This window comes from Polyergus mexicanus, unplaced genomic scaffold (genome assembly GCF_030449975.1).
Source record: "Polyergus mexicanus isolate NDT 795.1 unplaced genomic scaffold, iyPolMexi1.0 SCAF_10, whole genome shotgun sequence".
Classification (NCBI taxonomy): domain Eukaryota; kingdom Metazoa; phylum Arthropoda; class Insecta; order Hymenoptera; family Formicidae; genus Polyergus; species Polyergus mexicanus.
Window position 1 is genome coordinate 9,463,997 of NW_027223330.1, and position 26,984 is coordinate 9,490,980.

At 42.4% G+C, this 26,984-nt stretch overlaps 1 protein-coding gene across 3 annotated transcripts in view; it reads right to left on the minus strand.

Moving 5' to 3' along the window:
• Positions 1–1,863: 1,863 nt before the first annotated feature.
• Positions 1,864–26,984, minus strand: part of Ci (cubitus interruptus) — a 75,785-nt gene continuing 50,664 nt past the window's right edge. For 2 of the 3 annotated variants that reach the window (XM_070302542.1, XM_070302543.1), the window contains exons 2-12: positions 14,038–14,273; positions 13,649–13,738; positions 11,266–11,457; positions 9,534–9,814; positions 7,512–7,772; positions 7,021–7,185; positions 5,404–5,568; positions 4,757–5,179; positions 4,084–4,626; positions 3,734–4,003; positions 1,864–3,631 (exon numbers count right to left, since the gene is read on the minus strand). In XM_070302542.1, the coding sequence (XP_070158643.1) occupies positions 2,135–3,631; positions 3,734–4,003; positions 4,084–4,626; positions 4,757–5,179; positions 5,404–5,568; positions 7,021–7,185; positions 7,512–7,772; positions 9,534–9,814; positions 11,266–11,457; positions 13,649–13,738; positions 14,038–14,273 (4,123 nt within the window). In that variant the 3' untranslated portion in view covers positions 1,864–2,134. Of the gene's footprint in view, positions 3,632–3,733; positions 4,004–4,083; positions 4,627–4,756; positions 5,180–5,403; positions 5,569–7,020; positions 7,186–7,511; positions 7,773–9,533; positions 9,815–11,265; positions 11,458–13,648; positions 13,739–14,037; positions 14,274–26,984 lie in introns of those variants that run through there. The other variant, XM_070302544.1, reaches the window with a different exon arrangement.

A 26,984-nucleotide genomic window follows, 5' to 3' on the forward strand; every position in this document is an offset into this window, starting at 1 on the left:
GCTGATACCAATTCTGATATAAAGAGGCAACAAGACTTTTGGTCTGTATATTGGTAGATCATTTATAACATCCATAAAAGGTTTTACCGCGGTAAAATTTTATATATTATAAAATATATTGAATGTGTTATAAATTTGAGAGAAACTAAATAAAAGCAATATTTTAATCATTTATCATTATAGCTAGCAAATGCATCTCTATCCTATTTTACAGTCATTTATTTTTACAGTCATTACTCTGTACGACAATGATGTAAGTATATCAACTGAGATACTGGAACAAACTTAATAAATGTATAAAAAAATAATTTATAATGAGATAATATCTAACATTAACATTGATGCTGGTATTATACCTAACAGCTATATTCACATAAATTGACTATATCAAATTATTGTCAATGTATCACATTATTCAAAAGCAACTGAATTTTAGAAAATTATTTATTTAATTATTTCATTGTCGATAATAAATATATTTATTTTTTACATTTAGCAAATGAGATAATACATGTAGATCTTTCTCATCAAGTATGTCATATATAGCTATTTTAATTAATAAAATATATTATATTTATATTTTTTTATACCCTCACATACAGACATAAACCCAATATATACAACAAACATATTTCAATAAAATTTCATGATTATAGATTTGATGATTTATTTTCAAAATAATTAACAATTTCGCGCAGATATAGGGAGAGACAGTTCTGTATGATTTGATATCATTCCCATATACTTTATCGTACATATTTTGTTATCATGTAATATCCAATGTAGTAAATATATTCATATATATTCACAAATTAGTTTACATTTTTGTATGATCGCAAAATTTAATAAAATTTATAAAAATTATTTGTATAACAAAAACAGTTTTAGATACATATACATTATGTTCTCAGATTTTTCGGCACTTAACGTTCACTGTTCATCGCATTTTTACTTCCCAATCATCATTGAAGGCACTCGAAAATATTTGTAATATTACAATGGCCAATTAAACCGAAAGCACACACACAAATTGTATTTTGTAATAAATTTATAAATTTGTTATCATAAGTTTCTTTATACAAAATAATCATTACGAACGACATTCGATCTGGAAACACACGCGTACATATAATTATATCTATTGTTTCCTGTCTTAATAATTATAATTATCTCTTAATTTTATCTGTTCTTTACATCTCTCTCGTCTATTTTAATATTAGCTTCTTTTTAAAGATAGGCTTCTATCAAGATGAATCCAAATTATTTTCATCCTAAATCTTGTTATTTTTATTGTTCAATGGATTAATAATTGCTTAATTATTTTATTTTTCTCTTTTTATCACTGTGTACATATGCAAGTGTACACTATATATCATTGAGCTCAACTATGATAAAACAACGCTTTATTGGCACACTTCGTATAATGAAATTGATGTACAAAATATATATATGTATATATAATAAAGATATATCTATATACAATAATTTAAAGTACATAGTTCTCTCAACAAATATCTTGCATACATCATAGATTAAAATTTATCAATCGTATATTGTATGATCAATATATTGTCTTTATATTTCATTCTTTTATCCATTGATATGGTAGAATATCTTAATTATCTAATTTTATGTTATATGTACTATGAACCTTTGAGGTACTTAACGAGATGTAAATCTTTATTTTTAAAAATAATAACTTAACTCAGTGGCACTTTTTAGATGCACGTTATTTAAAAAAGGCACTTTGAGAATTCCTATATCACAACTATACAAATTTTACCACATATAAAGATATATCATATTAATACTATTATTAATACTATTAATACATATTAATACTATTAATACATATTAATACTATTAATAGTATTATATAATTTCGTCTTTTTAAAAAATAGCATACATTTTTATCAACATCACTCATATCAAGTTAAAATCTGATTTTTAGTTATTTCATGCTATACATCGAACAAATATATCTTGTGTTTAACATTTGATTTCTTTTATGTGAAGTACAAGTTTTATATGATTTATGTTACTAATATAATATCAAGGAGCAAATTATGACACTTTTTTCATCGATCGATAATGAAATTAAACTCGTATTCTTCATAAATAGATCGGATCATTATTATTGGATCATTTGCAAATATCTATTTTCTTCCAGCAAAGAGCTAAGCGAAGACGTCATGTCATTGACAACCATATTGACGCTAGCTGGCAGAGGTTGCGGTAAAGATATAGGATGCGTCGAACTGGAGACGTTGGTTTCGTGAGTTTGCGCGTTGTCGGACCAATTCCTGCATTGTTGAACGTATTCCAATGTCCTGCGATAAGAATCTTGTCTCATACCTTGAGGCGGCTTCACCGGCGAGCCCTGCTGCGACTGACTAATATCTCTGCACTGTATTTCCGGTAACGATCCGCCATGTTGATCGTGATAGCATTGATTTCCGTAAGACCATGGGCAATTACAATTATACTGTTGATGAGTCGGAAGATTGTTGTTGCGCGCTTGACAATTGTGTGCGCAGGTTTGTTGTTGTTGTTGTTGTTGTTGTTGTTGCTGCTGCTGCTGCTGCTGCTGCATTCTACAATTGGTCTGCTGAACGTTGCAAAGCTGTGGTGACGTTCTCTTCGAAACATTACCGTCATTGACTTGACGATGCGCGCTACTGGGATGAACGCAGTTGGTGATTTGCAAGCAGGGTGTCGACTGTTGAGATTGCTGGCAACTTGGAAGATTGGTCGCAAGAGTATTTATCGGTTTACTTTGATTCGGGATATTCAACTGAGAACAACGTGGCGACATTGAACCGCATTGATTGCTCATCGAAGATTGCTGCGCAGAATGCATGTTGGATATCTGACCGTGACCGTTAGACGTCACCATAGGCCTCGTGCACTGACCAGAAGACTGCATACACTGCGTGTTCGGATGGGCAATGGTCGGTGGTGGATTGGGTATTGGCATGGTTGGTTGCGCGCAATGTGGCGACAATTGTTGACAGTTGTTAGCTGTTAGCCGCATTTGCATTGCGTGATTAGACGGCCCGCAAGTTTGGTTGGAATGATGATTGATTTGGCTAGGAGCGTTGCCGGTGCAGTTTGCGTTAATTTGACCGGCGCAATAACTTGGATAGTAAGCATGATGTGCATGATTCTGAGCACAATTTCTGGTGAGTTGGGCAGAGTTCTGGGGTAAGTTTTGTGGTGCGTGCTGCGGTGCCAACGCACCAGCCGCAGGAGACGTCAGCGGTTGATCACTCAAATGAGTCGAAGAATAGTGAGAACTCGGCGACATGACTTGCGCTGTAGGTGGGCTCGCCACTTGTCCGCCGGTGGCTTGGGAGCCGTAATTTGGCGGCGGACAATACTGCGACGAAGATTGAGTCGCGCGTGAGCTTGGGCATTGACCGTACGGCGTAGCAGAAGAATTCGGGTAGTTTGGACATGGTTGTTGCGCGACTTGCTGGGTGGGAGGATAGCAATTTTGTTGATGCGACTGATTGTAATTACACGTAGACTGCATCTGTCGCTGATAATGTAAAAGATTCGTGCATATCGGCGATTGGCAAATCGGTAGAGGACTGCTGCGATAGCTAACTTGATTCCCACCTGCTTGAACCTATAACAGCACAATAGTTGATTTTGAAGTCAAAAGAAATCAATGTTAAAGAAATTTTACAAATCTAAGTAGATAAGGAATACGCTAACAACACATGATTACCTGATTTAAGTACTGCATCATCTCATCAGGAATAACCAGTTTGTTTTCCACCATTTCACCCTCACCCATCTCGTCTAGAATCACCTCTTGATTGGGATGAAGCTCGGGTTGCAGCTCAGGCAACTGCGCCGATCTTGGCCTAGGAGGAATCGGAGGGGAAGTCCTCTGGACCTGGTTACTGCGAATAGGTTCGGACATCCGCCGATCATTTGATGGTTGCGTACAATGACCGCTCGGATTGTTCCAGTCGCCTGGCATCGCCTGAATGTTCTGCGCATAAAATCGTCATTTAAATCGTTTAAAACTGTTTTCTATCGTATTTGTGCATAATTTCGAAGCACGAAGCATACCTGAAGGGACATATTTTGCGTTTGAACGACGAGATTACTTGTCGAGTAAGGCCCTTGAAGATGACTCGGCGGATTAAGTCTGCCGGAAGTGGTGCTCATCTGACTGCTTCTTCTAGACGTACCAGGACTGATCGGATCGTAAAAACTTTCAGGTCCCGCGGGACCCATTCTTACGGCACTAACGGCACTCGCCTGGCTGCTTCTTCTGCTACCAAAATCTGTGGATTTCATACTGCCGTAATAAGTGCTGACGGTGCTACTGCTATCCCTTCGCGGCTCGCCGAGCGGTTGCAATCTCAGTTGTAGATCAGACAGACTCGTCTGCCTTGTCTGGCCACCGCCACCCTCCATTTTCAGATCGGTGATCCTTCGATTGAGGTCGCCGATGTTACCCTGAAGTGCGACACCGCGAATCCCTCGTACATTCGCTACGCCGATCGGCATATTCGGCACACCTTTAGCATTCAATCTTCCTTTCAGACGATTCCTCGACACGGGCGCTGGCACTTGTTGTTGCTGCTGCGATTCCATACCACCTGCAACCTGCAAACAATTGATGTAATGTAAATCTAAGAGAACAGATAATAACTGAGGAAAATTACTCTAAGATCTTAAAAAATGTTAAAATTTAAGGATCTATGCGTGATTCGGAGAGCAGTCTAAAAAAACTCACCATGGCACGTAGCGCTACAGGAAGATCGGCGATGTCTAGGTCATCCGGCTCCTCGTTCCACGGTTCCTCGGCGAGAGCGATCCCGTCGCCGGTAAGAGCGCCTACTCCGGCGACCTCGTCGTTGCAACCGCCTACCAACGGGCTGCCCTGTTGCTGCATTATACCGGGCGGACTGTTGGCTTCACTCTCGGACTTGACACTGGGGCTTGAGAGACTAGGCGTCTTCGGATGAAGATCCTCGCTTCTGCTAGGACTATGACCGCCTGCGCCGGCCTCGTCGCTACCACCGCCATCACCACCGCCGCCTTTGTGCTTCTTGTTCGCGTAGAACTCGGCGCCGTGAACGGTCTTGACGTGTTTTCGCAGCGACGACGGATCCGTGTACCGTTTGGTGCAACCAGGAGCTTTGCAAACGTACGGTTTCTGGCAGGAAATTCCAATAATGCGATTAAATAAGAATTTTCTAGGCAATGATCGTTTGATACGCAGACATGAAAAAATAAAATCTGACGTATCTCTCGGCTATTGATATGCGAAGTACTATCAATCATTTATATATCTCTCTTATACAAAAACTTTGTCCTGTTTAAATTTTCTTTCTTTCGTTATGGACAGTTGGAGAGAAAAAGAAAATGTGTGATACCTACCTCATTGGAGTGCGTTCTGTTTTGATGTTTCGCTCTGTCACTGGCATTACTGAAAGCTTTGCTGCAACCTGGATATTCGCAGGTATATGGTTTCTCACCGGTATGAGACCTGAGATGAGTCTTGAGATTTTCCAATCGCGAGTAAGCTTTGAAACAACCCTCAAACTGTACCCAAGAAAGTATTTAATTAATTGCATATCATTAAAATTACTGATATAAGTTTTTATCTTAATCGCTTGTAAATATTAAATAGTTTAAGTATTATGATATATAAAAACAAATATATAAAAGAAGAACAATTGTCTTTAGGAAACGTTGTTTTGCTGAATTAGTACGCTGTTATTTTTATCGCATAATTTATCGAAGCAAATTCAAATGATTCAATCTTTTACTCTAGTCTAATTATTATAACGATATTCGCATTCTTATACTTAATATTATTAACATTTTGACATAAGACGCGTCGATTCTCCCGCCTTCCGCGTCACGCGAACGCGCGTCACGTGACTGAATTCAAATCATCGGTGATAGTTCCATAGACATAGTATGTATAGATCGCGCATAGTCTATACCATAAAACTTAACCATAAAACACAAATTGTATAGTCGCGCGATGCATGTGCACAGAAAGATCGTGCGATCATTCGTTTAGTACAAAGAAAGTTGCAATATCCTATACATTACAAACTTGATTGGTTAATATCTTCATACATATGCGTTATGCGTCTATGCAAATTTGTCTGAATATATTGATAGGAGTCTGTTTATCGTTTCCATAATAACCATACATTTTACATTTTAAATTCTGAATTCGAACAGTGTCGAAAATGTCTAATATAGTAGTGAGTGATTATCTCCATTCGTTTCGCGTTTGCGTCGATTTTTTCGCGCGACGTATCCACTTTCCTGATATGCGCTCGTCTCGGATATTATTTTCATAGCTATTTTAGTTGCCAGGACGTCGAGAGAAAAAGCATCGAAGGACCATTAACAGATTGATCAAGACGGATGATCTCGCTCGCTCACCTTGTCACGTCGCTACTCAGAATTTTCGCGCCGCACGCGTCACGCGTAACAATGCGGCCCCCGAATGCCGGATACATACATATATACAGCCTTTCCTTTTAATATTCGAAGAGTTTCAACGCGCCAAAATTAATTTCCTCCATCTTGAATCAATTGATTGATTGATATCGCCCGCGGAATTGCATCAGAGATTGCCGCATATAATTCAACGAGCGATCGGGTTTTAATACTCGCGAGTGTCATCACGAATGGCGTGAATGCATCGAGGAACATCGAAGGACGTGTTTTCGGATTTATTCTTCTTGTAAAGTAAAGAATTATTTTAATATCATCGGAGGGCAAAAATATTCCCTACTGCAGATACGCCAATGATAAATATGTATTTTCAAATTATGAGATATTTGTTTATTCAAAATGATTTTTTTTTTTTTTTAATAATCAGCAATAAACAAAACGTGTGTCGAATAGTAATATTTATGAGATTTCTTAAAGTCGTCTTGTTAACATTTGTACGCGTCAGAGTATATGTAATTGATTAATACAAGAAGCTTTCCCTCGTTCGGGAGAAACAAGGTAGGTACTTAAACTTACGGTACACTTGTGAGGTTTTTCTCCCGTGTGTCTTCTCATGTGCACGACCAACATGTACTGAGCCTTGAAGGGTTTTTCCTCCCTCGAGCATTCCTCCCAACCGCAAACAAAGCTCTTCTTGTTGGCGTGTATGTGATCATTGTTGATATGTTTCACGAGATCGTCCTGGTTTAAAGGAAGATGCACATGAATTAATACGGGATAAGAATGAACAACACGTCTCTTAAAAGATATCATAGATAATAGTGATATTGTTATGCCGTTGATTCTCCAAATAATTTAAGAAATATTTTCTACATTTAACAATAAGATTAATTTTGCTTATTAAATCGTTCTCTTTAAAATAAAAATCTTTGAAGAAAGAAATTATAATTATTCGTGTTATTCTTCATACTTATTAACGTAGAGATAAAATATTAATAAGTATTAACTGATAAAACTGATTAAGAGACGATCGATAAATAGACTATTTCTGCATATATCTGTATCACCTGTGTAGGAAACTCGAGACCGCAGTCTCGCCAATGACAATTCGTCTCGATGAAGTCACCAGGTTCGTCTCTAAGGTCTTCGCTCGGACTGAGACCTTGAGGATGGGTCGGTGGGGCGGTGGTGGTCGTGGTCGCGTTGGTGGTGGTAGTCGTCGCTGGTTCCCTTTTAACTTTGGTGACGGTCCGCCTTGACGAGGTGTCGGCTTCGGCTGTCACCGAGCGAGTCGATGATTCCGACGCTTTCCTACACGACTCTGCACTCTGCGCATGTAAAGAGGAAATGTTAAATAACGATCACTCTCTTACCTTTTATCACAATTACTTGGATTATGATACTTGTCATTCTGGTGGAGCCCTCATAATTATAACCGAAATATAGCGTAGTTTTTTTAATGAAAAATTGGATTTATAAATTTCAATAATTTATTTTTAATTATATCGATTTATCGTAAATACAAATCGCGTCGTAAATACAAACCGTCACAAATTCTTCGTATTACTTCTCTCTCCCCCTCTTTCGTTCAGTCTTACTACGTACCCTGATATAGACGTAACTACAAATACCTGATCGTGCGCATGCAGGTTTCTCCACCTCTGCGTTCCACATTGATGCGTCGCCGATTTCGACCAGCGATACAGGTTGACGGGCGATAAGTATTCAAGTATTGGCTAGGCCATTCGAAAGCGAAATGACGAAAATCGAAATAGAAAAATGTCACGTTTCTAATTTTACTCTATTCAACTTTCCTAAGTGTAATAAATTTTTTTCTTCATTTTTGCCTCATTCGTGTTGTTTAAAAATAAAAGTTATATGGTTCAAGACTTACTCAAACCAGTTTTGCCGATAGCTATTAATAATAAGAGAGTAAAGAATATCGTAATAAGTTTTCTGCTTGTAACGCGACATATCTCCGATAAAAAGAAAGAAAAAAAAAAAAAAAAAAAGATACATAAGCCGTTGATATTCCAACGAATAATTTTTCCAAACGTAGCACCTTTGATATCTCACGATGATAATTTTTTGGTTTTGCTCGTTCATCCTTGATATCCCTTTTTCATTATTCGTAGGATCGAAAAACTTTGAAACCGTGTCCATTCTCCGCATCGTTGTTAATAGGCGATCAGAAACCGGATATAAATGATATGATTTATTTAATCTTATCGTATATCGCTCGGTCTTCGATAATGTAAATACGAATCGAGAATTCTTCTTCGTATATCGCGCGTTGCTACGAGGCACGAGCGCGACGACAAGAACAGAACACGACCACGGAGAGCAGAATGCAAGTCGATGCAAATCATGCCGGTGAACTTTACAGTGCGCGGACGCACGAGCGCGGGGAGGGGGGGGGGGATAGAGAACGAAAACGCCGCGCTACGTCAGCGTGCGCGCGGATGCAAATAAATCAGTACGGGCCCCGTCGCGACGATGGCGGTAAAGAGAAAAGAACAAAGACGAGGAAGACGAGGAAGACGATGGTCGGAGTAAAAGAAGGAGGCAGGGATCGGCGGGAGAAAAAATAAAGGCGCGTGGGAGGGGAGAGAAACGGGGGTGGAATCGAGCGAAATAATGTGTGCGCGAGATTGCTTGTAATCCGAGGAGCCTCTCGCGAGAGTAACCCAATCTTTTTCTTCGTCTACCTCTCTCCCCTCTTCCCTCCCTCTCATCTGTCTCCGTTGCTCCGCTTTGTCGCCGTCGTGGTTAGCGAAGGCGAGCGATACGTGCGAAAGAGACAACAAAAGGGGAATGATTATTTATTTCCAATGAATATCGATGACGGGCCACCGAGCGTATATCGTACCTCTGCTCGCAATAACGGCTCGAATGGCACACTCTCGGTCCAGCGTTCATATCGCGCTCTCCCTTACTCTTGCATCCAACGTCTGCCGCGAGCGCGACATATATTGCGCAATACATTCGCATCTCGAGATAATCGATCGGGCAAAAATCGCGGCCGAAACGTAAGGACTTAATTGCACCCGGTACGCACCCGGGACGATTACTCATTCCCGTTCGCTTACCTCGCTCTTCGGGGGTACCCCGACGGCTCCGTGCGGGCTCAGCGTCGCCGACGACGTGGAATGGGGCGGCACGCCGGCATACAATTGCGAATGGGGGGATAGTCCATGGGCGTGAGGGTGAGAATGAGGATGCGGCGGTGGTGGCAGCGGGGGTGCAGGCGGCTGTAGGGGATGCGCGTGAGGTAAGAGCGCCGCCGCGGCCGCGCTTCTCAAAAGATGAGCCTGTAGTTGTTGCAGATGCGGCGTCATACCGGGATGCATGCCCAATGCCGGGCTCATGGCTGTCACAGAATACAAATTCATTGATTATTGACATGTGGGAGAGAGTGTGGTAATTTACCGTGTAAATGCCATCGCGATATTTATCTTACGATTATATAACGTTCGAAATGTAATTTTACAGCAGCGATAAAATTAAGATGAAAATCATTTTTGAGGAATACTTAATTTAGATACATATAAATATTCAGCGATCGATAAATATCTAATGCTTTAACGCTTTATATAATCGCTTTCGTGATTATGGCAACAATAGGAGGATAATCGATAAACATCGAAATCGGACTGCACGTCCGTTCTCTTAACAGTCCGAGCACGAGACGCCCAACTTCCGGTACGTAGACTAAGCGTTGCATTTCAATCACGAGCCTCTGGTGGCTATTACAAAACCATCGAGTAACCGCGAAGAAACTATTACACTATGAATACGTATGAGATAATGCATCCAATAAGCTCGTCTCTTATTGTTTTAGACGAATGCATCCATGCGCGCGAGAATGTAACTTTATAAAAATTCTTTATATTAATAATATTTATCATTATTATTATTATTATTATTATTATTATTATTATCATCATCATAATTGTCACATTTAAATTAAAAATAAAAATTATGAATAATCGGCGAATTTTGGCAAATATAATTTCTAGTTACACGTTGCGCAAATCTAAGTTAAAGAGTGTAATTTGTGCGCGTATAGAATGAAAGTAAAAGGAATAGGAAAAAATGACGACAAACTCGTGCGTAGTTCACAATAGCATACGCAACAAAGACAAATTTAACGAGCGACTACAACTCCCGCGGTTATTCAACGATGCAACGCCGACAAACGACCCGCGTACTACGCCGTCTGAATTTTAATTCGTTAATTACTTCATTTAATCGCAAATTTTACCGAGCGTTCTTAATTCGCGAGCAAGAGAAGCACCGCCTATATAATGACTTCACGTCCACCGGGTACCTTGAACTCGTTGTTTATCGCCTTCGATCGCCCTTAAAGAACCAGATCACTAGAGCGATGTTCAATGTATATTTGCCTTTTATCACGAGCACCTATTTTACCTATTATAATTCATCGTCGCGACTAAATATTTAATACTCGTATCGAATTGGGTTTGTCTCCTTCGAGAGATTTCGTCATAAAATTCATAAATACTTAATCATTTATAATTTTTATTCTTAATCCAAATGTTTTGTATTTATGTGTGCGCTACGACAATTATAATAATAATAATAGCAAGTTTCATTAATATATAAATTCTTACAAAATTATATTTGAAATATATCTAAGTAAGAGGCGAATTTATTCGCGAACAAAGTTAATTTCCTTCGTCGTAGGAATTTTATAAGAAATAAAACTGTTTCAGTAGCTACATCATATTTGTTAGAGTCGGAGTAAGATGAAAAGAGGGTAATTCAATTTATTTTTTTTTTTTTTTTTAAATTACTTACCGGCAGAAAGATGTCCATAACTTCCACTCGCGCTGCTACTTCGCGAACCGTTCACGATTGATGCTAAGCTGTTTGGGCTAAATCGAATCATGCTGTCGATGTCGAACCTGTCCGAATACGGTGAACTACTTAGAGCTCTTTTCCGACTTGCTCTGATTGCCGAGGCTCTCGGACTTCCTAGTCTCGACGATGCTGAAATTAACGTGTCAAGGTGTGAGAAACACACGCTTGTGGATGCAAATATACGATGAGGATGAAAAAAATTCAAGTTTTAAATCTCCAATTATTTTTTTCAATATCGCTCATTCGCTATTTCTGTATCGAGCAGAGACTTGGAACGATTTACAAAATTTACAATTAATAATTATTACTATGAAATGCTAATATAGTTTGTCTCTCGGAACACGCATTTTTAGTATTTATCGCTGAGATGATAATCAGGTACGTAGGTAGAGAGAAGTCGAACGGAAGGTGAAGAAGATCCAGAAACGTTGGGCACAGCGAGAAAGAAAAAAGAGAGAGAGAGAGAGAAAAGTCGAGGAGACCAAAGGAGAGAGGGAGCTGATCTTGCGGCTTGAACGTTTTAGCGGCGATTTGCCTGCGACCGCAGCACAACGATGTAATATACAAACCACTTTCTTAAGAGCGCGGTGGCGGCTCGCTTGTACGTACCATCGTTGGTTACATGGTGGCGGTTATACGCTCTCTCTCTCTCTCTCTCCTCTCTCTCTCTCTTTCTTTCTCTCAGATTTCTCGCATCACCCTTGCAGGCAATACCCACGGGATTAAGCCGCGAGTGCTCTCCTCGCTTTCGTACTCCTTTATCTTCCGTCTTATACTTGTTTCGTCTTTCTTTCTTTCTTTCTTTCTTTCTTTCTCATCTCTTCCCCTCTCCGCATCCTATCTAAGGAGCAACACGGCGATATACAGAAGACGAGCACGAAGAGCGAAGCTACCCCTCTCCTCAATTTCCACTTGGTTGATCGCTCATGGTTTGCCCACACAACGGGTATAGAGTTACTCGCAGTTGTGTGGAACTCGGCTCTTCTTTTTTTGCGAAACCTGCGTCGTATCGCGCCCGACCCGCACAAACGGTCTTCTCCTCTTTATTTTCCCCCTCACCGGTTATTAATTCGGCCACTGATCAGATTTACACTGGGGCGACGCGACGGCAGCGGCGGGCTCGATTGCCATGCCTCGTTTTTCCGCACGATCTGAGACGATCGCGTGCTCGATGAGCGATTTATCGCCCATATATTTGCTTTCTCACAGTCTCTCTCTTCCCTCTTAGAGGCAAATTATATTGATTTAAAAAAAGTTTGCGATTACATCGTCGTTTTTTCATCGATTAAAATAGAACGATGGCTAAAGCATAAGGAGATTTATCGAACGGTCGGGAATCGGATTCATCTTATCCGTCAGGACCAAAGGGTTGCTCTCCCAACGCGTTCGATCCCCGCATCGTGTCGCAATTCTCGCCGAGTTTAATGAATATGCGAACGAAACCCTCGTACGTTCTTTTTACCCCGCTCGTCGGCCTTATCGTGCTTTCGTTTCCTCGCAAGACGCAGGACCTCGACACGCTCAATAAGTCCCAGGCTCTTCTCTTCGCTCCCTCGCGCGTGCAGGTCGAACATGGGATTGAGACATGTAAATTGGTGCAATCGTCCATTCCGATCGGCGCGGCTCCTCCCATATACGGACGATGTCACGGCGCTATACAGCGCTTTTCAAACGGCGCTTTCCTAAAGTATTTTAAAGTAGTTAAAGCCTTTTATACCTCGAGGCGAGAATCAAGCGTTTCAATTTGAATCGTTGCACGATGGCTTGTCAGACACGTTCTTGTAATCAATCTCGTTACCATTCTCGCAGAAGGACGGCGAAAGATTTGAATCCTTAGCTTTAAGCGTGCCAATGATTTCGATGTTGATTACGATAATGTCGATAAAAAAAATGAAGCGTTCGATATTCCGCCATTGTGATTGTTGAGATACACGCGCATACGTGTGTACGTATGCATGGACAATCAAACGTGAAAATTTTGCGCGAAGACATCGAGCGAGGAGGAGAAGAAGATGATGATGATGAAGAGGGCGGGAAGACGAAATGTGAGACAACCTGTAGGGTAGGCGCTAAAGTGTTAATGAGGTCGTGTCGCTCCGAGTCGATTCAATTATGCGGCGGTGGCGGCTAACGAGGCCCCGTTTACCCTTTCGATCGTCTTTTAGCCTCTCGGCCGCTTAACCAGTCGATCTCTTACCTGCCGGTAGTGCCGCTACATATACGGCTAGCCGCGGCACACATAACTCAAGTCGCGCGTTAGAGAAATGCGTGAACCGTAGATATTAAAGGGGGACTCGTATATTATTAGAATGTATCTTACCATCGATAGAGAACGGGAATTCGGACGAAGCGAGAGTGCTAGCAGGACCTGCCGCGTGTAACAGATACTCGGGCCCCAAACCACCCAGTCCTGAAAATATATATATATAAAAAAAAAAAAACATTATTCGTGTAAGATCGGACAACAAACATCATTTCAGTTTGCTCGAGAGGGAAGTAAAGCGCGTCATTACCGAAACGATAGATCACGCGCGATGTATCGAATTCAAAGACGTCACTTTTGTACGCCAGAAGAGAGACTTCCGGCGGAAATGCGGGCCCCTTTTACGGGATCCGCGTCGTTCATAGAGAAAGAGAGGAGGAGGAGGAGGAGGGGAGAAAAATGTAACGGAGATACGAACGCTTCTATTCGTGTATCCGAATAATTACCGTGTAACGAGGCGTTGGGACTGTGCGTGGAGGCTTGAAGCTGGTGGTAAAGATGGTCCATGTAGTTGATACGGTACGCGGGATGCAGGGCCGTATGTTCCGAGAGGGGATGACTTCTGCGTAGAAAATCACCGCCGGAAGTCCCGTTGCCGGCAGTCCCACCTCCTCCACCCCCGCCAGCGTTGTTACCGTTGCCTCCGTTACCGGATGTTCCGATCGCGGTGCTGCCGGACAATCTAAATAAAACAAAAAACAAAAAAAAACCGTGAAAATCGCTAAATTAATCCACTCGCTATTTAATAATAATAAATCAAAATTATTGCAAAAACTAATAGATAAAATCGTCGGTGATAAAAGCCTCCCTGTTCGAGCTACCTCCCGTAGCTCTCATTAACAAAACGTATTTCTGGCGAGACGTTTATGATTTACAGCGAAAAGAGGGGGAAGAAAAACATCCTCGTTTGATGGATGAAATTACGACACGCTCCGTAGACGCGACAAATGGCGCGTGTCTCTTCGTCAAAGCTTCTATTCGCGTCGCTTCTTGACGCAGACAGGTGTCTTCCGTCAATGGCATGGTCCTATGATCAAAGTGTAACTTTGTTCGCGGGGAGATAGAATAATGCATTTTTGTTTGTCTCGTCCCTACTGAACGTCACAATGCGTGTGCTCGTTCGCTTCGAGGAAAGGAACCGGGGTCGAGAGAAGAGAAACGGAGCGCCGTGAGAGAGAAAAAGAGAGACGGCGCGCGTCTCGTTTTGAGCGATGGCAATTCGCCACGCTCGAAACATCGAGAAACGATGCGTGTCTGGTGCCTTCAAAGATGCCTCTCGACGTCCGGGTCCTTCCCCATCGGACTTCGCTGCTAACGGGAATCTCGTGCGAGCAAAATTGTGTCTTTCGATCGCTCGCTTGTGTCGCTTGTGTTAAACATTACAATATTAAAGCAACGCGTGCTTCGAACTTACGAACCAATGTACGCTATACGGCAACAGGTTCTTCGCTCTTTAACACTTTAAAGAAATATAAATTACGAAGAGATCCGTTTGCAAAGCGCGACGTAGACAAGCGTTACCGAGACGAGCGAAGATCGAGGATACGACGAGAGAGTAAAATTTTTTTCGCTGATCGTATCTCACGTCCAAGCGCAAAGGACAAGCATACGATGTAAAAGAAAATGCAATATTATTGAGAGACAAATATACAAAGATTTAATTAACCTAACCGACAGGGTGATTTATACGATGCGCCGCGAATGACAAAGTAAATAATACAATACCATGGATGGGACAGAAACAGAGGTACGATTGGCGCGTGTCGTAACGTTTTAAGGCAGATTACGATGTTTGAGTCGGTCGCTGTCTAAATATTGGCTCCGCGCTTCCACGAGTTTGCTGAGTAAAGACAACCGGGTCGGCTGTTTGACTTTGCTCAGTGTCCACGGATTTTGATTACTGTCTGTTGGCTACCCGTTTACAGTGGTCGACCGTGTTAAAACGTTTGTCGCGATACTCGTTGACAGGTCGATGGATCTCTCAATCCCGCATCGTTACCGTGCTTCTAAAGATGTTAAACCTGTATATAATATTAATTATTTTAAATTAACACGTGTGTCAAATACGATATTACATATGGATAAATAACTATGATATTAAAATTTATGTAAAACTGTAGAATCCCCTATAAGATTTCTTTATCATTCAATTGCGGTAAACGATCGTTTTTCATTAGCAACATAATTATATTTCTTCCCGCGAAGCGGCGACGGTATGGCAAAAATTAGGACGCTTTGACAGGCTGCTTAGTAGCAGATCCCATAAAAAAGTCGACTGAGAGAGAATCGGGAGGAACTGGGGACACCATTACAATGAAAACATCGTCGACTCTGCCGGATTTGGCACGCTCGTGTTCTTCGTTTTTTTTTTTTCACACCGGGAGAGAAATGGCCGAGAGAGAGAGACGGAGTTTGAGAACGCTCGATGGAGAGAGAGAGAGAGAGAGAGAGCAAGCTGCGTCTATTTCCAATTCTGCTGACTGCCAGATGACTCGAGGTATGGTTCAGCCTCTGGTTGCTGTCCTTCCTTCCTTCCTTTTCTATTGCTTTTCTCCTCCTTTCCCCCTCGCAGCCCCTGCTTTAAAAGCGCCTGTCACACTTTGCAAATTTTTAAAATATCCAAATCGGCGATATAGAAATTCGATCTTTCCTTGCCGATAAAAGAGAATTATGACGTAAAAAGATTGTGGAATTAAATTATTTTTTAAAGAAAATGTATTTTTCACGAATGCAAGTATCAATCATTTCGATATATTTGCATTTTACAATTGGTCGAAAATATTCGAGTCATTTTTTTTTTTTTTTTTTTGATAATTTGATGCTTAAACGATCCACGCGCAGAAAATGCGTACGATGCGAGAAAAGTTTTATTTTTTTTCCCCTTTCTCTTCTCACGTCTTGCCGTCTCTCTTGTCTTTTCATTCTTCTTCGTTCCTGTCTCTCTCCAATCTTCGAAATTCTCTGTCGTACGCACATCCGCGTCCTTCTTTCACGTCATAGCTTCCCGTGTCCCCGCCGAAACAGCCTTCACCGACAGATAAAACTCGAGTCGTTAACTCGACACGCCGGAAACCGACGCATCTATCTTTATCTACGACCCGTCCGCCTCGGGAACTCAGGGATCTTCTTGAAATTCTTACGGCCATCACGCTCGCTCGTTTCTTGCCAGCGATGTTCGGCAATGTTGTATTTCCGATTAAAAAGTTTTTCAAAGTATAGACTCTCTCAAGGCGATTTTTCTTTCATAATTGTTAGACCGACGCGAAAGCCAAAAACATCTTATCGATAAAAAAGTATAATTTATCGTAATTCGGGTAATTTCGCAATAAATTAATTTCTTCTCTTCCGTACTTTTGCATAGGTGAAAAAATTTATGGCTAAATTATCCGCAGGGCAAAAGTACTTTAAAACTTGTAACAGTTACAATTATCGAATATACAAGAATTTCTCTAGAAATTTTATCGGCGATAATTCGGCCATCGCCGGCGGACACGCGACGCAGACGTCTCGGTTGTTTTAATCTCGTGTGGAAGAAGGAGATGGAGGAGAGGGAGGAGAGGGAGGAGAGGGAGGAGAGGGAAGGACGGAGCCGGGTGAAGAATTAAGGTTCGCAAGCTCATTAACGTGACTGGTGGTAATGAGCCGAGCTAAGCGGTGCCCGGGAACATCTGCCCGGTTTCCCCGCTGCTCCTCGCGACTCGAAAAAGAAAGACGGAGAGCGAGACCGACGAAAAGAAGCTCGTGCGGTGGCCGAAACGTGCGGGGTAAAAGGATGCGGCTTAAGCACACGAGCCGAAAGCCGATCGGCGCGATGTGGAAAGGCGAGAGATTTGGCCGTTACCGAACTTTATCCCTCTCTCTATACTTCGATGTAAGATGACTCTTTATAATTTGCCGAAACAATAATCCCCGTGACTCGTCAAAATTGACGACGCCCCATAACGAGAGATCTGTATCAATCTTTATAATCCTATGGAATCTTCGTTATTATAACTTGTATTATCGTGCGATCGTATAAATGGTATACAATTATTCGTACATTATCCGAAGCGCAATGGAGGAAGAAGAGGTTGAACACGCGGCGTTTCTACGTAGGTTTCAACTTATAATATTTATCGCTGTGCCTTGCCGAACGCGTAGTGTTGCGAGAATGATAAAGAGAGGGAAGGAAACCATATGGCGCGGATTCTGTACAGCAGCACGAATGAACGCGCTTCAAACGAGCGCCGAAAAGAAAAGAGAAAGGAAAGCTGAAGAGATAAAATGATCGAAGGAAAGACGGCACACATATATTATTGTACGTCGAGGGAATAATCATTTTTTTATTAGGTGTACAACTTTGCTTCCGCCGTTTTCCTATACATGGCTTTAGCGGTGTCGTAGTGGTCGAAATAAATACATCATAGACGTCGTGCGATAAACTTGGGCATCTGTCAACATAACCCCATAGAAACATTAGTCGATTTGTGTCCGCGTCATAAAGTTATTCTCGATTGAAAATGTCAGTTTACGAGCCAAATTCTCGTCATTTGCGGGAGGTTTTAATTTTCTGCTTCAATATGAAGAAATCTGCGGCCGAGGCTCATCGAATGCTCTCAAATAGTTATGGCGAAGCCGCTATTAGCGAAAGAACGTGTCGTGAGTGGTTTCATTCAACGCTTCAAGAACGATGATTTTCACGTCGAAGACCGGCATAGCGGTGGAAGAGAGAAGGTTTTCGAAGATGCAGAATTGGAGGCATTACTTAATGAAGACTCGAGTCAAAGTCAAAAAGAATTGGCACGATCATTGGGAGTGGACAATACTTTGAATCGTAAATGTATAACCAGTTTTTTACAATAAAGCCTCGAATTTCGAAAAAAAAAACGGCGAAAGCAAAGTTGTACACCTAATATATATTATCGTCAATCACACGCGCGGCGTAATATAGATGCTCGCGTTATTTGTCTCTTTGAATTTAGTTGTCGAAATTTTATCGCGACAACTAAATTCAAAATCGATGTGATAAACAAATGAACAATGTGTCATTCGACGTTCGTCTTTCTCGCGGAACTCCACGGTAGCTAGGGTTGCCACCGTCCTCTTTTTTAGGGCGTCCGGGAACGTCCGGGGGGATTTTTCGAATTTGTCCGGGATAATTATGAATGTCCGGGACTTAAGAATATTCATAAATATTCTGCTTTTTAGATTGATTAAACACATCATATTCAATCACTTCAATACAATTGAAGTTATCAACCATCCATTTTCTTATTTTTATGCGTGAGATACTAATGAAAATGAGATGTAAAATAATTATTAATTTATTGTTATAAGTTATAAGCAACTTGCTAACCTATTCGCATTTTTGTATACGTCCGGGGTTGCAAGCGAAATGTCCGGGGTTTTTGAGCTACAAGTCCTAGTTTTGAAAATTTTATCATGGCAACCCTAACGGTAGCTCATATAATCCAGTCGTTGATGTCGTTGTAGCTTAGCTGCGCCGATCCCGAGGTAATTTTTCGCAACTCCGCACACTCTTCGCGGATGATCTATGGTCGCGTTCCTGGCCCCGCGCCAGGATCGCGCTTTCTCGGCCGAGAACGTCAACGACCAAGGCAAAACTTCTTAAGCTCGTACTACGAAAAGTCGTGAAACGAACGTCGTCGCGGACCTGGAGCTGGAATTATTTTCGATGGACACACAGATATATAGTTCCACGCCTGGCGCTTAGGGGGTTAAGTCGTATAATCTTATATTTAGCACGCGTCCCTCTCTCTCTCTCTCGGGAGAGACCCTTCGAGTTACCCTTACGCGAGCTCAACGAATCAAAGTAGATTTCTTGTGCAGCGTCATCGTTATACCGTCACTGTGGGGGGTTTCGAAGACTTTTTTCTTTATTTACAAACTAATTTCTCTTTACAGAGATGATCATTAAAAAAAAAAAAAAAAAAAAATCGGCAACCACTGTAACAATTTAAAGACTAAAAACGTTCAAAGTTCGGGAAATACATCACGTCGATAAGATTATTCACTCGGGAATCGAACGATAGAAGCTGAAAATGTTTTCCAAATGAGCGTAGAACGCGGGGGGGGGGAAAACTCGACTGCGATCAGGTAGAGCCTCGTTAATCAAGGTATTTACACGCGAGATCGGTCGCCAACCTATCGATATGCGAACCGTTCGTCGTCGCGAATCGATCGGAGCCGCGCCTTCGTTGCAAATCCTAAAGCCTAACGGCGTTATACGTTCGCTCGTAGCGTTATTTATAGGCTATTCGAACGCTGCGTAGCGCGCGTCTCGCGTACGTGCGTTTAATTCATTTAAGCCGGAGATTCGTCCTCGGATACTTGGCCGAGGACAGGCGGTGGCTGGCCATAAGTTACGCGCCAATTAGCCATCTCCGCTCTATTAGCGCATCGGACTACTTTTTTCTTTTTTCACGTATGTTTTATTGCATTTGCGAAAATAAAAAAAACTTACTTTATCACGCGACATCTCGAGAGATACGAGATGGCAAAAATCGTTATTATTTAAGCGAAGATTAGAAATTAAATAAATCGGATAATAAAATGAAGGAATATTAATCTATGTACATATGTGTGATACGAACTGTCTCGGTTAAATTACCAGATAATTATCCTCCTCTTACTCTTACATTGAATTTCTCTACTCCAATGACGCGGTTAGCAATTTTGTCGCCTTGATACATAGCCGAGCGACGTTAATGCGCTTTTTGTGTTTCCGCGAAAGAAATTTATCGCACCATCCGCTAGATTTATCGCGGGGAATCCTCGACCGACCAGTCTCCACCTCTGTATTCTCCGCGATCGCGAGAGACGACTCGAAACAAAAGCTCCAAGGAGGTTGGAATTTATTCCATAGATGAATGAACGCAATATCATATTAAAAATTATGCGCGTGTAAATTTGTGAATAAAAGAAAAAAAGAGAAATGTTATAGAATCGTTCGTATGATACGCGTATTCAGCGCTCACGGTTTACCCGATAAAAGAAAATTCCGACGTACATGTAACAGATTCCTCTTTAATGAATATTCGTGTTGCTCTGTCGCTACGATACGGCCGAGACACGCGATTTACTAGCAGGATTCGATTTTATACAGGGATGCGTGTCTTCGTAATTTGTACGTGCGACGCTTACCGAACTCCCGTCTTTCGGGTTCCGGTTGCAACGAACTTCGCCGCCTCTTTGTCGCCTTTTCCTTTTTCAGGTTTCGGTAAAATCGACATGCAAGACAGGAGGGGAACGTCGTCGTCGTCGATCGGACGCCAGTAACGAAGTAATTCGTGCGCAAAGATGTTACGCGGTACAACTTGAATTATTCATTGTTGTAACTCTTGTAGCGCGGGAGAACCGACCTACGAAATATATAACGGACAACGTTTTCCGGATAGATTCGCTCTTTTTCCAAGACAATATTTCCAAGAGCGTTTTTAATTTGCTTATAGAGTATCCTAATCATTTTTGGATATAAAGTCCGACTCGAAAATACCGACCGTGTACGGAATGCGTCTTGTTAGAGTAGTTGCGATAATCGTATAGATTCTGAATGTGTGTGTATGTATTTATTGATTAAAACATACCGAATACAATGCGCGTTAACAACGTGGTATTTTCGGAAAATACGGGACACGATAAACAATACTTTGCGCACACGCAGCGTGGGATACGCTCGTATCGGACAGAAAAGATCGGCATCCAGAAGACCGCAGGTAAACGAATATGGTGGGTACGCATCGAGGGTCCGTGACTAATGACTCTATTGACGGGGAATCGAAGGACGTTTATCTCAACACGGAGAAAGTAACGTAGAATATACTCATTTGATCCACGTGTTTCACGAGCGACGCTTCGAAAAATTCGTCTCTTTTCGGATCAAAAATCGCTCTCGAACTTGTCTCATGAATTTTTTATACGTCACAACTGCGTGAAGGAGAATTTCTTTGGTGAAGATTTTAGCTATGGCTTGCTCTCTCTCTCTCTCTCTCTCTCTCTCTTTTCATTTCCTTCCTTCTTTCCCGCGTAGGAAGCTAGAGAAGAGCTACTGCGTTTTGTTACGCTTTTTAGGTAGAACGCCGTAACACGCTCATGATTGCCTCGTACAATTACCTGCGAATCTGGCCGTCTCTCTCTTCATCTTCGCTGTCGGGACGTATATCCTACGCCTAATGTACAACATGGCGCGAACATGACACAAAACTACGGGATTCCCTTTTCTCATCGTGACGCGACGCTCTCCAATTTCCGCTCGCAATGCGGGATAAATGATGAACCCACGATATGCCACCGGCGATGTTTAAGACGAACGATTTTACAAATTCTGACACGTGACATCTTATTTTCGAATAAAATTCAGAAAAGATTTTCATCGCGTTCGTTCACGATTGTTTGACGTTTCACGATCAACAAATATATACAAGTAATTGTAACAAAAGAATTTTGCTCTTTTAACTTAAATTTATCAACTCTTCCCTTGCACACGCACTCATATACAAATAGCCCGACAAAATAACGAAGCAGATTTAAAAAAAAAAAAAAAGATACATTTCAAAGAACGCGACTTGCACGGATGCATTTTTTTTTAGAAATAACAAGTTTTCGAAAGCGGACACTTAATTCACGCGCCGACACTCGATCGCGCGTTAAATACGTTTTCACGCGATCCCTTTAAATTCCTTATCCCCCTCCATCACCCCCTTTGCGAGAAGACTTGTGCAAATGCGTCTGTAATCGCGCGCGAAGCAAGATCCAAAAGCGTGAGCCTACAAGGTTCCCCCTCCTCACCCTTTCCACCTCGCAAACTCCTTTTGCCTGCTAATAAAATGCGCTCCGCTCCATTCGGTCGCTTCTCGCAAAGCCCTCTTTACATTTACATGTGCCGGGCAGCTCGAAGCGCGCTATACGTGGTTGCGAGGACATCGCGCTCATGAATTTATCCCGAGAGTCCTCTACCACCGCCACCATCGCTATAACGTATCCGGGCGCGAAGAGGATCAGGGGGGGGAAAAGGAACATGGTGAGACCGAACGATCTCAGTGTCACTGGACCAGTTCCACGCAAGAAGGGGGGGGGGGGGGGGGAGAAGGCGGTCAAAAGTTCCCGAATTAATCGACGTCAAATTTAATTAGCGACATGCGTATATAACTGTCGACAATTGTAATTGAGTATTGCAAAATTCCTTGTTGATAAAAAAAAAAAAAAAAAAACTTAATCGAACTTTATTAATCGTTCGTATACTCATAGCTCTCCCTATTGTCTCGCGAAACTTTAAGCGGAAATCGTCTCATACATATCGTCTAAAATATTCATAGAATCGGATCGTGTCTCTCCTCGGTAAGGATACTTCGAAAGCGAGGCGAGTCAATTCCGAATCGAAAACAGCCGGTTCGCCGATCCGGAGTCTGGACGAGGGGAGATGCGCGCTCTCGATGCTCTCGCGCTTGCGCGCGATACCGAGCGAATTGTAAATAGTGTGGCGCGCAAAGGAAGATAGGAAGAGAAGAGGGAAGAAAGGGGGATATATCTCGTGGTACGCGAGCTACGCGTCGGTGGCGAGCGAAGACCGAGATGGGCTCAGGTGGGGTGCGGAGGAAGGAAAGGGGCCAGCGAGCCTGGCCGACAGCGTTGAGGGGGACGAGAGACGAGAAGGCGCGCAAGAGAGAAGAGAAAGAGAAAGAGATAGAGATAGAGTATGGGGGTAGAATAAAAGAGAAGAAGAAGAAGAAAAAAAGAAGAAGAAGAAGAAGAAGAAGAAGAAGAAGAAGAAGAAGAAGAAGAAGAAGAAGCAGGACACACAGGACTGCCAGGCCGCCGGCGCTGGGCCGCGCGTGTATCCGCCCACGTAATCTTGATTGTCGACACACCTCCACCTCTCTGCCGATCTTCTGTACCACGAAAAACTTACCTACACGGAGATGCGCGCGCGTATCACCTTTCCGATGTATCGCGGTACATATACCGTGAGCCCTAAGCGCGGTCCGGATGCAACCTGCGCGATAGACGCGCCAGGGGCGTATCGAGGCCCGGAAATTTCGCGTCGTAAAGTCGATCGCGTAATTGAATCGACGGGATATACTATATATTGTATATGTATATGCCATCGGGACGAGAAACGCGCGCCACTCGAATTTGCGTTTCTCAAGTCGGACGTATTTATATTATACGTAACGTCATAAATCTTTTTATACGGCTCTCACAAGTGGACTAATACGTATACTGATCGTCACGCCGAATCGGATCGTCATTGATATTTAAAACTCATATAAAAATATTAAAATTACGTTAACGTAACGAATCGAAATGGTTGCGCGCATCTCGCGTATGTAGATATGTACCTATGACTCCATCTTCATCGAACGATGAATAAAGTATAAGCGCGCGGCTACGGGAAAATAGAATAGGATATATTTACGGTATATTCACGAGAGAGACGCTATCTCGTTATCTTCGACCACGCGCGGCCCGTTCGGAGAAGTCTACATTGCTGAGAGGTTATCATCGTATTAAACGGCAGAGATAATTTGCGCGGTAACAAACTGTTCTCAAAGATAGGCTCGTATAGCAGGAATGATATAAGCCGGGCAGCACACGCCGAGTCGCCCGAGTTCGTCGATGAAAGGAGGTTTTCATTTCTCCGAGTCGATCCGATTGTCAACATCGAACGCGTCGCCTTCCAACTGATGGACGACGATAAGCGAATAATGATGATGAATTAATTGAACTCGCTAGCATTCTCATTATAATTTTCAATTTTTCGCGTCCGCTCACGTTCTTTTTTCTTTTTCTTTTTTTTGCGACATACGTAAATCTATACAAGTATTCTATATATCTTTGTATTTCCTCGAACGTGCCACGATATCCGAGTATACATTTCACTTTGCCGTTCTCGAATTTTCTGCGGGTGACTTCTCCCCTCGCCGTAGAATAGGAGCTTAGACAGGGAAACAAATGGGAGGCCGTGGATTATAATGACGCGGACAGCGGGAGGGAAGAGGATAAGAAATTGGATAAGAAAGTAAAGTGGGCGCTCGCAGCTGCATCTGTGTGCGAAAGCGCAAGAGGGAAGAAAGATGAAGGGAGAGAGAGGGAGCTAAGGTGGAGGATTTACGAACGTCCGAAACAGGCTGCGAACCCTAAGCCCTTCGCCTGCTTCTTCTCCTCCTCCGCGCTTTCGTTTCGTTTCTCCTTTCTTGCCCTTTTCTTTTCGCCTCTTTTCGTTTCGTATTCCGACCTTAGCGCGAATAGTATACCTGTGGCCCGGTCTCGCCGGGTCGTGCTGAGCTTTGCGCACGCAAAAACACCGTTTCATCCTACCTCTGCCCGCTCTCTCTCTCTTTCTTTCTTCCTCCACCCCTCCCTACCCCTTTTACCGCTGCCTGTCTCTCTTTCAATTTTACATTGTCTCCATCGTGGTCGTGACAAGTCGTCGATTCACTCCACAGTCTCGCTTGTTTTTGCCGCAGACTCTGTGGCTAACCATGATCACGTGCCAGGCACGAAGTAAAAATCTATCTCTTACACGAAATTTTAAAGTTCTTCGAAATAGAGTAGACATTTTGACACTTGGCTCTGATATTCGAACTTTAGCGCAAGACGATTCCTACTCGCCTTTCGATTATTCCTCTACGTGATATTTCGTCAAGAATATACGAGAACGCGAAATCGAACGATAATACCGGTGGCCGGGAGTAGCGGATCATAATTTCGTAATGCGGGGATCTATCTATATTGAGACGGCAGTGTGGTCTCTCTTAATTAACGCCGCGTTACTCAAAGCGAACCAATCGAATCCCGGGATCTAAAATCAATTTAGATCCCCGATTCGCGATAGCACCTCCGTGTGTACCTTCCCTCCCACGAAACTTTTCACGGGACCCTTCGGTCGAAGACTGAGAGTACATTCTCTACACGGGGTACCGTGCCCTTAGTATCCACAATCTTCACGGAGAGAGAGAGAGAGAGAGAGAAAGAGACGAGAATGGAACGATGCGAAGAAGCGCAGTCGAGTTGATGTTGTTGTTGCTGCTTCTGGTAGTGGTGGTAACGGTGGTGGTGGTGGTGGTGGTGGTGGTGGTGGTGATAGTTGCGAGGATCCACGGGGGCCTCACGGTGCCCCGTGGTATAACGTGGGTAACTTAATATTCCGGGTAATAAATAAGAGAATGCGGCTCTGTCCGCCCCACAAAAAACTTCCCGCGGGCCAGAGAGCAGGACGCCCACGCTTCTCGTAGTACCCACAGTCCAAAGTGGCCCGTCCACCTTGCCTCTCCCACCTTGCCCCGCGAGCGGAAACTTTGGGGGCCCGCTTTAACCTCTGGTGGCCCCCACGCTTAACACCCGAACGTTATCCCGCCACGGCATCGCGTAATTAAGTTATTACGCTCGCGAGGCAACCGTGGCGCAGGGGCTCTCGCTCGTCTTGCGATGGATGTACTGCCCCCCTTCCCGCCCCCCCCCACCCTCTCTCCATCTCTGTTTGCGGAAAATAAAATATCTTACAATTAGAAAGATCTCTCGCGAATAATAGAAATTATTGAACGGTGCGCGAAAGGTGAAGTATCCGTTTAACGGTTGATTGATACGTAACGTCTAATATTAAATGAATACGTAAATCTTTAACGATGCGCGAATGCAGCAATTATCATTAGTTTGAGAAAAAGTCTCGCTATTTCTCGCAAACGTGTCATCTTCAGCTGTCATGGATCGTTCCTCGCTTATCTCTCCTTCGTTATCGTGGAAATGTAATTTACTTGGATAGAGCAGGTGTTTGGGAATGCGTTAAAAGAAGATCACCGTCTCACCCTATTTGCCGGTGCATATGTATAGGTAAGACAGGTGATTCGAACTATTTACAAAATAATCACGCGCTCTCTAACAGTGTTGCTATTTTAAAAAAGACGAGTGTTAACCGATGAGAAGATATAGATTTATGGATTGTCACGCATGTACGGGCGTATTTATTTCTAATTACAGTTTGAGCGAGAAAAGTTAACAGTTGATTCTCTACAATCCCAATCCATATTATATCATATGTATAATCAGAATTTTTACGATAATTCAAATATGCATCGATAATTATCCATTATTGTAGATACGCGAAATTAAACCGATCGAATTATCTGTACACGTTGGACTATAATTTACGTTTAACTATAATTGCTTTATCTTATTTCGAAGATTTAATCAGTCAGAGGAGATGTTTTAGAACACGTAATGAAACTAGTTGACTATTTTTGAGTTTACGAAAGCAGAGATTAGAAGTGAGATATATATATGACCGTTGGCTCGTAACATTTCAAACATGTTTGCGCTAATGTCAATTGACAATGATGACAATTAGCCGAGGTTCAAACTTTTCCCATGTCAAGAGTTTCGAAAGCAGATGAGAGAG